This window comes from Echinops telfairi, unplaced genomic scaffold (genome assembly GCF_000313985.2).
Source record: "Echinops telfairi isolate 266 unplaced genomic scaffold, ASM31398v2 ScPeMD7_3;HRSCAF=10, whole genome shotgun sequence".
Lineage (NCBI taxonomy): Eukaryota > Metazoa > Chordata > Mammalia > Afrosoricida > Tenrecidae > Echinops > Echinops telfairi.
In genome coordinates, this window is record NW_022103899.1 from 39,108,002 (window position 1) to 39,125,111 (window position 17,110).

The 17,110-nt window shown below is 36.1% G+C and overlaps 1 protein-coding gene across 1 annotated transcript in view; it reads right to left on the bottom strand.

Annotated features, from left to right (window-relative positions):
• The window catches only part of IKZF2 (IKAROS family zinc finger 2), a 158,446-nt gene that overhangs the window by 25,836 nt on the left and 115,500 nt on the right, over nt 1-17,110 (bottom strand). Inside the window, exons 4-5 of the mRNA XM_045295483.1 lie at nt 15,941-16,207; nt 8,341-8,508 (exon numbers count right to left, since the gene is read on the bottom strand). Coding sequence (XP_045151418.1) covers nt 8,341-8,508; nt 15,941-16,207 — 435 coding nt within the window. The remainder of the gene's footprint in view (nt 1-8,340; nt 8,509-15,940; nt 16,208-17,110) is intronic.

The window sequence follows — 17,110 nt, forward strand, 5'->3', positions numbered from 1 at the left end:
TTGTGGATTTAGGTAAAATGAAATTCTTTCCAACTTCAATCTTTTCTCTGTTAATCGTGATGTCACTCTTTCCTCTATATGTTAAGATTTTTATTTGTTTTCTTTATGTGAAGGTGTAATACACATGAAAAGCTACATTGTTAGGTCTTCATCAGTAAGTGCTTCAAGCAGTGGTGCCATCTAAGGCTCATAAGTTGTTAATGAGTTTCTCTCCAACCCTGGTAATGCTGTCTTCTATATAAAGAAGATCATCTTCTTAGCATACATATTCTCAGATCATCTTGTCAGCATAAATATAGAATAAATATTGTGAAAGGAAATAACCATGATACATACCTTTCCTAATTTTAAATAATGCAGTATACCCCTTGTTCTGTTTGAACAACTCCCCCTTTTGGTCTATGTACAAGTTCTGCATAAACACAATTAAGTGTTTTAGAATTTCCACTCTTGGTAATATTGTTCTAAATTTGTTATATCTATACTTAAACTGAGTGGCTTTACATAGTAAATAAAATATAGACAGAATATTTTCAGCCTGAAGGCATCTTACATCAGCAATGGCATTCTTCATTCCACATCCTCTTCTAAATTAAACGTGAATTTCTGATAGTTGTACTGCTATCTACAACCTTAATATATTTCTGTTTGGATTATTTTATTGTTGGCTTAAAAATATGGTGGTGACCTTCAGTTATCAATACATTGTTGTTAAAACATTATAATTCTTGATTTTCCCCTCTTCAATTAAAAATGTCCTTTAGATCTTGAAAATTGTGTTGAATTTTTTTCTTTTTCAGACACATAGGTATATATATTGGTGTTTGTGCCCTTACATATTGGGTGAAAAATGGCTTTGGCAGCCAAACTGCATATTCTACAGATTAAAATTAAAAACTTAATGCTTTAAATGAGTAGAAATAATATTGGTATTAAGTTTTAATATTATGATTTTAATTCTAATATGTTTGTGATTATTATTGATCCTCCCCCTCATTTGCGTAATAACTTCCAAATGTCATATTTTACTTTATTAATTCTTCTTACAGAGGAAGGGAGGGGGAGGGAGGAAAAAAAGGAAAATGAGCTGATTCCGGGAACCCAAGAGGCAAGCGAATTTTGGGAATGATGAGGGCAACAAATGTATAGATGTGCTCTACACAATTGATCTATGTATTGTGATGAATTGTATGAGCCCCAATAAATTGATTTAAAAAATAAATAAATAAAAAGAACAAAGGTTAAAAAAATAATTTAAATATTTTATTGGGGCCCATACAGCTCTTATCATTATCCATCCATCCATTGTGTCAAGCATATTAGTACATATATTGCCATCATCATTTTAAAAACATTTTCTTTCTATTTGAGTCCTTGGAATCAACGCATTTCTCTCCTGCCCTCAATGAACCCTTGATAATTTATAAATTATTGCTTTTTTTCATGTCTTACACCAACCACTGTCTCCCTTAACCCATTTTTCTGCTTTCCATCCCCATGGGAGGGGGTTATATATAGATCATTGTGATTGATTCCTCCTTTCTTCCCCTTCTGGTATTGCTACTCTCATTATTAGTCCTGAGGGATTTATCTATCCTGGAATCCCTGTGTTGTGAGTTTATATCTGTACCAGTGCACATGCTCTAGTCTAGCCAGATTTGTAAGGAAGAATTGGGCTCATGGTAGTGGGGGATAGGGTAGGAGGAGGAAGCATTAAAGAACTAGAGAAAAGTTGTATGTTTCATTGGTGCTATACTCCACCCTGATTGGCTCGTCTCTTCCTTGTGACCTTTCTGTAAGGGGATGTCCAGTTGTCTACAGATGGGCTTTGGGTCTCCACTCTGGCACATTGTGATTTTTTTTTGTTTAGGGTCTTTGATGCCTGATACCTGATCCCATCTATATCTCATGATCACACAGGCTGGTGTGTTTCTTCCATGTGGGCTTTGTTACTTGTCAGCTCAATGACCACTTGTTTATCTTCAAGCCTTTAAGACCCCAGACACTACATCTTTTGATAGCTGGGCACCATCAGCTTTCTTTACCACATTTATTGATGCACCCATTTTGTCTTCAGCAATCGTGTTGGGAAGGTGAATATCAAAGAATTCCGAGTTATTAGAACAAAGTGTTCTTGCATTGAGGGAGTACTTGACTAGAGGCCCAATGTCCATCTGCTACTTTAATACTTAACATATAATATATGTACATAGATCTATTTCCCTATCGTTATATATAAATATGTTTGCATGTGTACATGCCTGTATTTAGACATATATAAAGGTCCTTTGCCTCCTAGTTCTTTCCTCTATTTCCTTTTACTTTCCTCTGTTTGCCCTTCATTCATATTTCAGTAATTCCTCTTGGCTATATTTCCCTTACTCAAGCCCTCCAGGCATCCTATGTCCTCCTCACCATCAATTTTATATCACTTGTTGTTCCCTTGTTTGTTGACAACCCCTGCCTTTCCCCTGACTCCCCCTCTCCTGTGTCCCCCTGGAATTGTTGGTCCCACTGTTTTCTCCTCTTGATTGTTTAGCCCCCCTATCTTATCTAGGTAGACATGCAGAAACAATAATAAGCACAAAAACAAGACAGAGCAAAACAAAACAACAAAAGAAAACAAAAAAACCCTAACAACAATAATTGTCCATTATTAATACTAAAAACCTATTTTCTATAGTACCAAGCTTAACATTTTTCCATCTAGATTTTCATTTACTAGTTTGGAAACAATTAACTCAGCACTTGTAACCATTTATATGATATTCACATGGTTTTGGACAGGCATTGTGATGCACCAAAGTGCATATTTATGAAGAACAAGATATATATAGAAAACTTGACACAAGGTTATCTTACCATTAAAGTGGGAGTGAATACATTTAGCAATGGGAAAACTCCTTATATTGGTTCCATGAATCAAGAGCAATGCTGCCCAACAGAAATATAGTGACACATAGATAATTTTAAATTTTCTACCAACTACATTAAAATAAGGTTCATAATAGATTTCTAAAGCAAAAATACTGCAATATTATATGTGGCAGTAGCCATATTCTAACTGCTTAATAGTCATACAAAGCTAATTACTCCATGTTAGACAACACAGCCCCTGGGACTATCACCTCCTCTGAAATATAAAACTGAACAATGATGACTCTCTGAATGAGTGAAGCCACCAGAAAACTAAAGTATGGTTCTTACCATATGTATTTGGCTAATACCAGATTGAGATGGTTCTGCTGATTAATATATACTTGATCAAATTGTGATGGCAACTATACATAAATTTTAATTGTAGTATCTTTACTAGAGCCTATTAATATAGCTCCTCACAGCACACATGGAGCTACTGACTTAATGATTTCTTTTTACAATGATTTCTATTAGCAAACATAGAAACAGCTAGCTTGCTTTCATATTTCTGGAGCAGCATTATACTTTTACTATATAACCTTAGGGCTAAATCAAGCGGAAACACACCATTCCTAATATTATGTTTATTAGACCTGGTGAGCAAGAAGCAGTAAACATCAAAGATGACTCAGAAAGATATGTGCATACCAGAGGAAAGGAGATAAGTACCATGAACGGCCAGGGCCTGGAAACATGGGTAGCTTCCAGGGGCCCAATTACATTACCATGCTCAAATAGGTCAGAGTTAACAAGTGATAAATTGCTACCCCTTACATCTTTCACCAGGAAGGTGCTAAAATGCTTGGGGGCCTCTTTGGATTTTGGAGCAATGTGTGTTACATTTGGTTATGCTGATCTGAACTAGGTATACATACCAGGTAACCCACAAGTCTGACAGATCCTGGAACAAGAAAAGAATCTACAACCTATCCTTCCTATGATAAGGGAAGCCCTATAAGTTTGGCCCTAAGATCCAGCAGGTATAATGAGTTTTGGAAACGGGTATAGCAGGCATAGATGCTGTAAGACTACATCAATATGACCATCAATGTGCAGCTCCCTAGGGCTTTTGGAGTAGTACTCTCTTCCAGCAATTGCCACTCTCTACTCGAAAAGCAGCTACTGACTTGATAACAATTGTTGGCTAAGACTGAGGACCAGATCATGAGACTCCAAACGATTATTCGCCCCAACTAGTGAACTAGGTGTTATCCTGATCATATCATCCTAGCATGTCAAAAAACAGGATTGCACAGTCATATTTCATTGTTAGATGAAACCAGAGTAAAGCAGGTTTGGGTAGCCCAAGTGTACTGCATAAGCAAGTAGCTTAGATGTCTCTGATACTTGTTCCTACTGCTTCATAATCTGTTTCAACCCACATGGATAGCCTCATGGGGAGCTGTCAATAATCAATCAATGTACAATGAAAACATATGGACCCAGTTTATAAATTGATTACAAGAATATTGGTAGAATCTGTGACTATAGTTACAGCCTGGGTAGGTATAGAACACTTATAGAGTAGTAAAAGGATATTACCCTAGCAAGTGAAAGTTCAGATTGTACATTTGACTCAATACTTTGCATGGAAGGAAAGATAGATGAGGTAATGATACATGACATGGCCAGATGGTCAGAGACATGGACAAACAAGACTGAAATGCTGGTGACAAGAAGATGTGTGAGAGTTCTATGGATGAACCTCTCAGAATCAGTACATGTGACTATCTGATGCCCTTTGTAATTTCCATCAAAGTAAATCTTACTCACTGTGGAGGTGGTTCTTAGTAATTTGGACCAGGTGAGATATTTATCAGCCAGATTCTTTGCCAGGCTACTCTAGCGATTACTAAATGGGCTATGTACAAAGTGACTATATGTGTCATATGGTCAACAACAGACTTCTCACTCTCTATGACTGACTTAACTACCAGCACTGCTGATTTCCCAACTTTCCAAATGCTGACACCCTGACATGGCTATGGTGTCATTTCCCAGGAGACTCAACCAGCCAATTGAGAACAGGCAAGTTATACTGGAATCCTGATTCCATGGATTAGGTAGTAATTTATCCTCAAAGAAATGGATACATATTTACAATATGATTTTGCTTTCCTATCCCTCAAATTTTAACAGCTCCACCAGGCATAGATTAAACAGAATACCTTACCATTTGTCCTGATATTTCATACCATATTGCCTTCAAATAAGATACTCATTTTATAGTAAAGGAAGTATAGCAATGGACCTGTGCCCAAAGAACTCACTGGTCATACCTATGCCTCATTGTCCAGAGTCCAGATTGCTAAATGGAATGGTGTAGTGGCCCGCAGCAGAGTGATTCCTGTATGGTTGCCAGTGGGGACAGTTTAGTTGTGTCCTATAGAATACAGTATATCCTGAAAAGCCATCTCCTCCACAGCCAGAAAGCACAGTCAACACAGAGATAAGATGAAGGTAAAAGTGGCCACTCTGCTACATAAATTAAATCAAGTAAGAAATATAAAAAACAACATTTAAAGAATTTTACCTTCATATCCTGTGATCAGAGATATTGGTGGATTAGAGATCTCACTGCCCAAGGAAGAAAATTTCCACTAGGGAACCAAGCTCTGTTGTCATGGAAGATGAGGCTGTCCCTGACTCTTTGAGGTTCCTCAAGGTGCTGAGCTAATACAGAATGAAATGGGCTCCTGGCTGTTAATTGATTTGATTGCTAAGACAATTGGGGGGTATTGTTATATAATGGGACGGGTGCTTGGCACATGGGTTCTATGGGGATACATCTGAGAACACACTTGTCTAATAATCCTGGTCATTAAAAACTACAGTGACCCAAGCAAGACACGAGACCAAAGGCTGAACTCAAGGGAATAAATACTGAGTCACTTATCAGATAGATACCTTTGTCCAATCCAGACGATAAAGAGAGTAAGGTTAAGATGGATTTGGTAGTGGAAGAAGAAAGCTATGAGGATCAACTTGGACTTTTTTTTTTTTACCAATTAGGGAAGCATGAACTTAGGCAACTACAGTTAATCTGCTTGTTTTTATTCCCTTTTCATCCACCGGTGGTGGTTATATTTTCAGATTCTAGGTGTTTTAACAGAACAAATGGTAAAACTCGAGGCGAGAGGCAACGGGATGGTGTGTGCCTGACGGTCTCCTGCTGTTGTTCCAGACTTCTCACTTTCTACCCGAGGCCACGACGGTGACTTCTATGGACGGCATACAAAGTGCTTTCTTACTGACTTCTGTTTCATTTTAGCCAATGGAAAGTCTAGATGGTGACTGGAGGGTGCGCAAGTGAAAGTCAGAATGCCAGATCAGCAGTGGCCACACTGCTCTCAAGGACAGGGTTCCCGCAGGACAGCCTCTCCTACAGCCAGCAGCTCTCTCCTTGGTGGCCCAGTGACTGCTCTTCACCAGCAGCAGGGCTCCTGAGGATTCGAGCCTCCCTCTCCCCTTCTGGTTTCCTTCAAAACTGCCTACACTATTGTAAATAATCACTCCATTCAGTTCTTAATTACCCAGTTTGAGCGAGCCATCTGTTTATATATGGCAAAAAATCATGACGTGGTATACCAAATTGCACATCACCAAGACAGCAGTCACAGGGACTAAGGCGTGACTTACCAAGATCAGTTACACACGTAACTTAGCATTAGCTATACTACATCAGGGTATTAAAAGCAATATTGTGCCAAGAATGAAACCAGTTACAATTTTGCCAAAACATCATGTAATAGTTATGTTCATGAAATCCTATGTTGCACCAGTCTCCAACTCAATAATATATTTTTTCTTCTTTTTATCAATAATATTTTAATAATCAAGAATATATGGCTTGCTATAAAGGACATATGTATCATATCTTAAAAAAATCTTTCAATAAACAATAGTTGTCTTATAATAAAACACCACCACTTTAAAATATACTTTTGTTGATAGCATTAAAATAAAACATAAAATGTTGATAGTGACAAAAAAGTGAAATGTTCTGAGTCAGGATGGTAAGTAAAATATATTCATAAAATATATTGTTTTAGTGTTTGTGTTTATTTCATTTTTGTATAGCTGCCCAAATTCAAGAGTCAATGTTTAAAGTAGCTTTACATATTTTACATGAAACCTAGCTATAGCCTTGAGAATTAACAAGAAAAAAATAAAGAAATGATAATACAGCATTGCCTCAAAAGCCACAGCATTCTCTAATATAACTTGTAAACATAAATGAAAATATAATTCGTGTTCTATCCTCATATTAAAATTAAACTGTTAAATGTCATTATAGATAAAAGGAACACATAAAATTGGCTTGGAGTGTTAATTTTCTACCTTTAACTTGGTTATGGTAATACATGCTAAAAGTCAAATGAGATTCATTCAGAATTCCTATTCACTATGTCTTTTATGTGCTGTATTCTGGTGGTATTTTTTAAAAACAAATATTATTTTAAATATTTTAATGATGATTTATGAAGCAGAAGAATGTTTTTGATACCTACTGACAATAGTTCAAGAGACAGAGAATTAAGATGGAGTATACATACTTCTGAATGTGCATTATATTTTCAAGTTTCTAAGTAACAATATTAGGTTTTCATGAAATCAAAGCCTGGACACATTATAAGTAAAATATCTGGCTTTCGTCTCCTTTGTAGTAACTGATGCATGTAACTGTGAAATTTCATTTGGTCTTCCATTATCTTGGTAATATGAATTGTATTATGTCCTTGTACCCCCGCCCCCCAAAATATGTATTCCAAATCCTGACCTCTGCTCCTGAGTTTATAACCCTATTTAAAAATGGGTTGTCTTTACTATGTTAGAGGGAGGATTAAGATAGGGTATCTACAGAGTTGATGTCTTTTGAGATGTGAAAGAAATTAAATAAGCAAGTGAGAGCAGGTGAGAGTAAGAGAGAAGCAAAAAAACACGAAGACTGTCTGGAGCGGACTCTTGGAAGAAACACGACAAAGAAAGAAACCCTCCTTAAGCCAATTCAGACTTTTAGCCTCTTACGTGGGAAACAATAAATTTATTTGTTAAAGCTATCCACTTGTGGTATTTCTCCTATAGAAGCATTAGATAACTAAGACTCTCGGATTAACCAAATTTACTGCATTGATAATTAAGATAAAACATTTTTAAATTCTAGATATTTTATATAGCATCTGTTGCTCTTACCTCAGTGGCTCTGAATAAGACATGCTTCAGTTGTCTATTTCTTTTTTGCCAAGTCTGCATGGCTCAAAATGAAAGGCCATATGTGTCTTGTAAGACCTATCAGTTATACAGTTATAATCATTGTATAGCTCATTCCTAGATACATACCAAATGACTTCATATATTAATCTATAGTACCTTCCTGAATTAACATACTTTGGCCTTCTTCTCAAAGTTGGGAAAGCTTACCAGAGTGGGTCCTGAGGTGTCCTGTGAGGGCGTCCCTTCTTCTACAGGCGTAGCTGCAGAAAGGACATTTGAACGGCTTCTCTCCAGAGTGTAACTTTATGTGCCTCAGAAGGTTGCCCTTCTGAGTAAAGGAAGCGCCACACTGGTTACAGTGGAAGGGACGTTCACCTGTGGGGGAAAAAAGAAGTAAGAAAAGTGAAGTTGACTATGTATGTGCCAGTGTCTAAATTTGTCACACAAAGTTAAGTAGAGCTAGTTCCCTGGGCTAGAACATAGATTTCTTCTCCCTTAGAAGTCTTGGAAGGTTCTATCTTGCTAATACCAAAGTCTCAAACTCTAAAAATACAAATGGCTGCCTCCCATCTATATATAATTTGACAGGATTCCTGTCATTGATTCAAAGGAGCAGCACTCATAGATATTACCGGCCGGTTAAGCAACTAGGTACTATTGCTTTACTGAGTCCTTTGTTATTCATGATGTCCATCCTTACAACTACATTAGACTTCCAACACTCACTGCCATTGGGTCATTTCCAATTTACGTGTGAAAAATTTGAAGTTCAAAGTAACATCACAGAGTTACCAAGTACTCAGTGAGAACTGCATCCTAGTCAGCATGATTACAAAGTCTTGTTCTCAACATTTTACCAGGTTCTATCTAAAAGCAGTAAAAATTTTGAGTTGGAGGAGAACTTAAAGCTCATTAAATCCAACTCCTTTTTTTTGTTGATAAGGAAAGGGGCCTGAGAGGTTAAATGCATGAACAAGGTCATAAAGCTCATGACCATAAAATTTCTAGTATAGCCCAGATCTCTTGATTTTCCTGGCACTAAAAATAGAATTTCTCTGATATATCAGGGGAAATCCTAAGAAAATTATTCAACCAGGCATTTCTTTTTGCTGTGAAAAAATATTTGCTTGATAGGAATCTTTTTTCCCCTTTTCTAGTATCATTAGTATTGCTATAAAGTTATTCATGCCTAAATTATCATTGCAGTCTGTTATAACTGGTAAAATCAAATATAAGACATATAGGTACTAATGCAATAAAACTGGCAATTAGAGAGAAACTGGCAACAGTAAACCATAAATATAATGTTGCTGGGTTGTTTATCCATCTTTGAAGACAAACATAAAATATATTACAAATTAATATAAATAAATAACATAAATGCATCGTATTAAAGCTAAAGCTTAGAATAAATTTAAAAGTATTTACTTTCAGGTAAAACTAGGTCATTCCTCTAAGTTAAAGTAAGGTCTTTGTAAATTTTAACAGCTTTCAAAATTTTACTCTGAATGATCATATTTTATCTATCTTTACATGAAGCAGTAAACATAACAGTGAACAATTGAAACTCCCTGTTCTTTTCTCTCCATTAGATATATTTGAAAAGCTCAATGATTCTTCACTTCTGGCAGCAAGTCATAGAAAATACTATCATATAGTTCTGTTACAATTCCTAAAGATTAAAAACTTGATAGACTGCATTACAAATTCCATAGGACTTTTCAACTTTTGACTTTAGTTAAGTATACACCAAAACAATAAAATATGTATTTGTGGGAGTTGTTTCTTAAGAAAATCGGCAATCTTATGAGCTAGGTTTATACAAAATCCCATACTGATTGATCAGTTAGTGAAAAAATAAAATAAAATGATCTACCATGTTAAAGTTACCTTAAATTTTAATCCTATTCAATGTATCAATTCCTTTATTACAACTGATTATTGTTTTTCAGCAGTAAATGCATCTTAAGAGAAATAGTCTACTTAATATTCAAATTACTTAGTATTTATGAATAAAAATTTAGAAACATAAATTTAACAGATTTTTTCATTTTAAATACATATACACATATGCAGTTAGCATATATAATTTAACACTACTCTGATTCAGTTTTTAAATAAAATAATAGTCTATAATTTAAAAAATCTGGATTTTCTAAACCTTATCCTGCCATGGAATCGATAATAGTTGAGAACAAGTTACCTTCTTCATGAAATTAACTTGGTAAAGAGAGTAGGATCATAGGAAATGCAAATTATATTTTTCCCAGAAAACATCTGATTTTTACTTTTGAAAGACATTGGTGTAGCTTTTCCCAGGCAAGTAACAAACTAGTATAATTGACTAAATTGATGTGGTAAGCAAAATAACTTGAACTTATATTTTCATTGGAGAAACACTCCTAAATAAGAGAATTATTTTTTCACCTCCTATAGTTCCTGAGTTGAAATACTTTAAAATCCCCAGATTTAGAGTGGTAAATATCATTCAACAGCATGATACTCTACAAGAGAAAGCATAGTAAAATAACCTTAAAAAATTTTAATTCACAAGATGGACAGCTTCAAATAGCACCAACTGATTTTGACTAGACAAATGATGGAGTAGAGTCCCCAGGGGGCACAAACAGTTAAGCACTTGACTGCTAGGCAGACACTTGGTAGTCAGAGCTCAACCCAGAGGTGCCTCAGAGACGGGGCTCTCAGTCTGCTTGGAAACTCAAAAGCAAGCCCAAATGGGATCACTTGAGTGCACTCTGACAAACTAGCGACAATGCTTAGGTCATTGGGGTTTACGTTCACATAATATTCCAGATAGCTTCATCTTAAAAAAAGATATGAGTTTAAATGAGTCTACTCAAAGGGGTAGGTTTTACTGGGGAAGATTGTGTTCACTGCATCCCCTCCCCTTGGGAAGTAAAATAAAAGCATGATGAAAGCAACCAGTCAGGTCCCTGCTTTGATAAGAGATATGCACTGAAATCAACAACGCACTTTGATTTCATACCGATAATGCCTTTAGAATAAGAAATGATCAATGTTTTTTTTAAAAAAAACTTTGGAAATCCCAAAATGAAGTGAAGGCCCCCTTAATTATTCTTAAAAAAAAAAAACTTGATTACATAAAAATATTATTAGTTGAAAAAAATGACCTATTGTTTTTTGCATTCCCTAAAAAATTGAGTTGGATTTACAGTGAAACCCTCAAAACGCCTGTTGGAGACAATGATGGAAAAGGAAGTGGTTAACTTATGTGATGTCCTACTTTCAGTATGCACAGTTGTTTTTCAAAAATTGCCTAACCTAAATATAGGAACCATATACAAATCTGTTGAATAGGAAATCAAAAATAAATGCATTCATGTAAAAAATGGGGGGAACAGCAGGGGGTCCCAGCAAAACATCAGCGCGTTCTTTACTCAATGTCATAGTATATTTCTTGGCCTGTAGTATAGAGATTTGTGTACCCTTATTTGCTAATAAAGTTAAAAGTTTGGTTAACTACCTGAATTTCTAGGTAACTTCAAATAACACATCTCAATGATTTCTTTTAAAAAAATTGTTTTCTTTAAACTAAAGGGGCTAAATCAATTAGTTCCTTTGCAAACTGTTTAAACATTGTCTGAAAACTATTAATCATGTTCTTCACTTGCAAATCAAGGGCAATTTCAAAATTTATGCTTACAGAGTAATCCAATTCAAACCATCATGAGATGGTTTTGATGCTGGCTAACCCTGCCATGAATGGATCACAGTTCCGGATCCAAAGGAATAAAACGTGCTTTTCCAATTTAATGTACTAAACTACTTAAGGACTTATTATTTTTACAGTGGAGTAAATTTTATTTCAGTGCCTTCTGTACTTCCTCAGGAGAATCCATGGATGGTTCCAACATACGTTGGGATGCTAGCAGAAAGATTAGCAGTTTGAGTCCCCTCAAAGATGTGGTGATCTTTCTAAAATGAGCCCGTGAAATCCCCTGCTGGAGCTCAGTTCTACTCTGACACATATAAAGTTGCCCCAAATTGGAAGAGACTCCATGACAACTAGCTATGTACTTTTACAGCCATCTGTGTCTAGATCTATGTTTAAATATTCAAGTCAGATGAAAGTATACATATACCAACTCATGTTGGTCTAACAAAGCCCGAAGGTATCCCTTGGCCAGACTGACTAAAAACTTACAAAAGCATCTGAAGAAAGGACCTTGGAGCAAAACAATGGCTCCACAAAGTTGTAATAAAATATGCTGAAAACTTCAAGTGACCAAGATGGGCAAATTCAAGCCCAAAGGGAATCAAACGTGAAAACATTCTATATTTAGAAGGTTTCTAATGTTTGTGCATGAGTGGATTCACTCTCCTACTTTCTCCCTCTTTGAGTCGCAGTGAAGAGTGCCTGGGGTATCCGACGACAATATTACCTGATTAGCCACTAGAGCAGCAATACCACAGGAGTAACCCAAACCATTATGGAGACACTGGGATTGGCATGTTAGTACAGGGTAGAAGAGAAAGAAGAAGTGAATTGGATCTGATCCTCCATGATAACGTGAGGAATTAGGTCGTAAGACATCACTTGTCTCCAAACTTATGCCTTAGACATTCTATGAACTAACACACACACACTCACACACACACATTATGCTTACCACGGGCTTTACAAGGAATGGAAACAATGTCTTTTATACTCCTTATTAAATTGGCAGGTGTGTGTTTTTGTGGGTGCGTAGTGTCAGTTCTAGAATGAAGACAGTATCTCATGATATTAAGGAAAATACTTGATATGTATGATAAAATTCTTACTATATGTTTTTCCCTCAATCTAGTTTAAATAAATGCAAATAGATTTTCAAATAGTGCTAAAATGGAGTTGAAAATATCATGTATAAATTGAGTTTTCAAGAAAAATAATTCAATTAGGTAATTTAAAAAATTAGTTCTACAACTTCAAACAATAATAAAACCCCTCCAAATCTAAGGATGGTGGAATGATTTTCACAACATGCTAACACATGTAATATAACAATAGTAGTGAAAATATTTACGGCTATTCAGTCTGTTCTGTTTGAAGTCAGTAGATGAGTAGAACCAATATGCTTAAGTGTGGGAGAAATCTATATATTTAGAAGTATTTACTATGTAAATTAAATCAATTTATGAAGGAAAGTAAACTCCCATAGCAATAAATTTAAAATATACAACAGCAGAGAAATTTAATTACTTATGTTTTTAAAAATGCCAATAGTCATGACAATTCACTGCAGATATAGTAAAACACTGATTATCCTAAATATTCAGCAGAATGCATTCTTGTTTGAATTTTTAAAATTTAGAACACAATAGTTATATTTTGAAAATTCTTCACAAAATGTTATATGTTTCAGCCTTAACATTATATGCAAAGCAACTCACAAGTCATTAGGCTGTTTTATTCAGTTTTCATTTTATTATACACACCTACTGTCATGGAGTTGATTCCGCCTTTAAGGACAGAGTAGAAATGGCCCTGGGGTAAATTCTGATGAGAGCCCACAGCCTCATTGTCCTCCTGAGGAGCAGTTGGTGACTTGGAGCTTCTGCCCTTGCACCAAAACCACCCATTACCCTTCAGCCAATTCTGTCTCCTAGTGACCCTGTAAGACAGGATAGAATTGCCCCCTTCGGATTTTTGAGACTGTGAATCTTTATAAGAGCAAATGGCAGGTAGTGTGTTTGAACTCCTAATTTTATGGTTAGCAGACCTATATGAAATATAACCTACTATGCCACCAGTGCTCCTTTTAACTTATTAAAAGGTAGAGTTTACAGATTTGAATGTTACAGTTCAATATAGTCACTCTAAAGTCATGCTCAGATCAAAACCTATCGGGCCGAACTGTTCTTTTAGAACTGTAGTTAGAATAGCTTCAGAGCATAAAAGAAACACAGACTCATTATTTTATGCCCCCCCCGCCACTTTTAATTTCCAATATTATATGAACAATTGTGATCTTCCAATTTGTCAGGAGAGAATTCTTTTTTAATTAAAGGGGGAAAAATCACTGGTAAATATACTTTAAAAACAAATTTACCAAGGAAATTAAAAATAAAGGGAAAAAATATAGTGAACTATGATAGGTATAAATGATTGTGCTCTAAAGTAGAATATTTTGATTATGATAACACTGATTTTGATTTGTAACTTCTCACTGGTTTTATATGTGTAACTGGAAAAAAAAATCACCATTAGTTTGAAGGCATGCCCCAAATAAAATGTTTATCTATTGACAAACAAGTTGACCTGGGCAACAAGAAAACTGGATCTAGCCTCAGTAGTGCTTACCTCTATAAGGCCTAATGGGCATACCACTGACTGGGGCTTCAGCATCCTCATGTGTCAATGAGAGGTTTGGACCAAAAGACTTCAGGGCATCCTTGATCTTTTATGTTCTAAGCACATACTTGTTAAATTGATTATTTAAAGTAAATCTTACTGATCAATTTCTTTATTGTATTTTATCTTTTCCTCATATCTAAATTTCATGATATAATTAATAGTTTGATGTGACACTATTTTGATGTAAATAAAATCTATATTTCCCATAAAATCAACTTTCATTTTAAGTTGGAACTTTTTTTTAGTCACCTTTCTTATCAGAATCTCATTTCTGTTGTCCTTTTTTTTAAGTAAAATATTTAAAGATATTTAAATAAGACTTTCTCATTTTTTGATTTTCATGAAGGGACTTTCAAGTACTCAAGGTCTAAAAGTATTTATTAAATCGATGGATGAGCCCTATAGGACCAGTGGTGTGAGTGACAAAACAGGGAGGGTAAAGGGAGAATGGGTAGGAAAGAGGGAACCGATTACATGGAACTGTGTGTGACCTCCTCCCTGGGAGACAGACAACCGAAAAGTGGATGAAGGGAGAAGTCGGACAGGGCAAGATATGACAAAATACCCATTTATAAACTATCAAGGGCTCATGTGGGAGGGGGGAGCGGGGAGGGAGGGGAAAAATGAGGACCTAATGTCGGGGGTTTAAATGGAGAGAAAATGTTTTGAGAAATGATGTACAAATACGCTTTACACAATTGATGTGTGTATGGATTGGGATAACAGTTGTATGAGCCCCTAATAAAATGTTAAAAAATAAAAATAAATAAAAATAAATAAATTAATGGAAGGGCTTTTCCTTCAATCTACTCCAGGATTACAAATTCCTACCTTCACTACTGCCATGCCACGTCTTAGTCCACCTTATATGTCTCTTTGTAAGAGTTATTGTTTTTTAAAAAAATTAGAAGTTGGTAATAACCCTGAACTCAAGGAAGCTCCTGCCTATTACAGAGACCTGTGGAAGGCAAAGATTGATTGGAAATTGTATTCCAGGGAGGTAACCAGATAAAGCGAAAATTATTCACCCCTATATAAATGCATGAGTGCTATTTTATAATATTAACTCATAGCTAGCAAACTATATTACATGCCCATGGGCATGGTAAAATATGTATAGAAATACAAAAAGATTAAGTCACACAATGAGATTCTCCTCTACCTTTTGAACCCTTATCACATTATTGCTATATTAAGAACTGTGGAAACTGGATCCTAAGCTTCTTTTCTGACATGCTATTTAGATTTTTAGGCTGGAAGTCAAGACCAGACTATTCTCTGCTTTTCAGCAATCCAATACTAGCAGAATTCTGAAAAGGTGGTTCCCACCACTGACACCCCTGGATGAAAAGGAAAGAGAAGAGATGTCAGGTAATATCAACATCAGATGGCACAGGCAGTCATCAGGTTATTCTTTCAGCTGCTTACCAGTGTGACTCCTTTTATGTACCATAAGCACATTGGGCCCAATGCAAACCATGCCACAGACGTCACATTTCAGTTTACCATTCGGAAGCCGGATTCCTCCCTCGCCTTGAAGCTCCTGGACTTTCCTGTTGTCGATCACCTCACTGTTGTCAATTAGGGGTTCTTCTAGGCTGCTACTCTCATCATGGCCCCTGATCTCGTCTTCGCGGCTCAGGGGTTTCCTGTCACACTCTTCATCACTCTGCATTTCTAGCTTTACTGAATTTGCTGTAATTAAAAAATAAGAAAACAAAAGATTATAAATACACATTATGTGTTCTTTCTTAAATTCCTGTCTTTCTCCTGAAATGCCACTTGACTAACATTGGGGTTACCCAATGGAACATGATGAATATGATATGTTAGTGAGGCCGTGGCATGGAAGTGAAGATGTTGCAGGCAAGCTCTAGGTAAATAGGATGACCCTTCATTTCTATACAGAGTTGTCTCTTGAACTCAGATCCTTCCTTTTTAAGCAAGTTGGTAAATAATTCTGGTATTGGCTCTTTTGTTTGGCAGTAAGATCACAGATAAATTAGGTTTATGGAACAGACAAGACTGGATAATGCCTAACCCACAAAATCATGCCCCCTTGCAATTTCACAAGCATTATATTCACTTCATGTTCTAGCTTTCACCTCAGACTACTTGTGCCAACCTGCTTCTGAGCAGAGCAGGGAAACCGCTCCGATCTCAATCCAGCGGATGTCTTAGCACATAAAGGCACACTCTCAAGCAGGCATCCTAAAAGTCAGATTGAATACACATATCCAGTTGAGATCTGTAGGCCAGATCGCACCGATCTCACATGCCCTTAAGTCATTTTGTTTTTTTAATTTTCTAGGTAAAGGAAATATGCGATGGAATATATTAGTCTGCTAATCAAGGTACTCCAGCTCTAAGCTCAATGCACCAAGAAGCCCTCGATGACAAAGCATGCAAGCACATACTTGCGCCTACTAAGACACTGAATGTCTTCTATTTGCTATTGTTGGACTATCCCACAGAAAAGTTGGAATCTTCTTAGCACGGCTCTCATTCTGGATTGCTGACAGTCTTTTCACAGAGCAGAAGCAAGCTCTAAATGAATACTAGTGGGGTTTGTTGTTGTTTTTGAAGGCTGATCGGCCC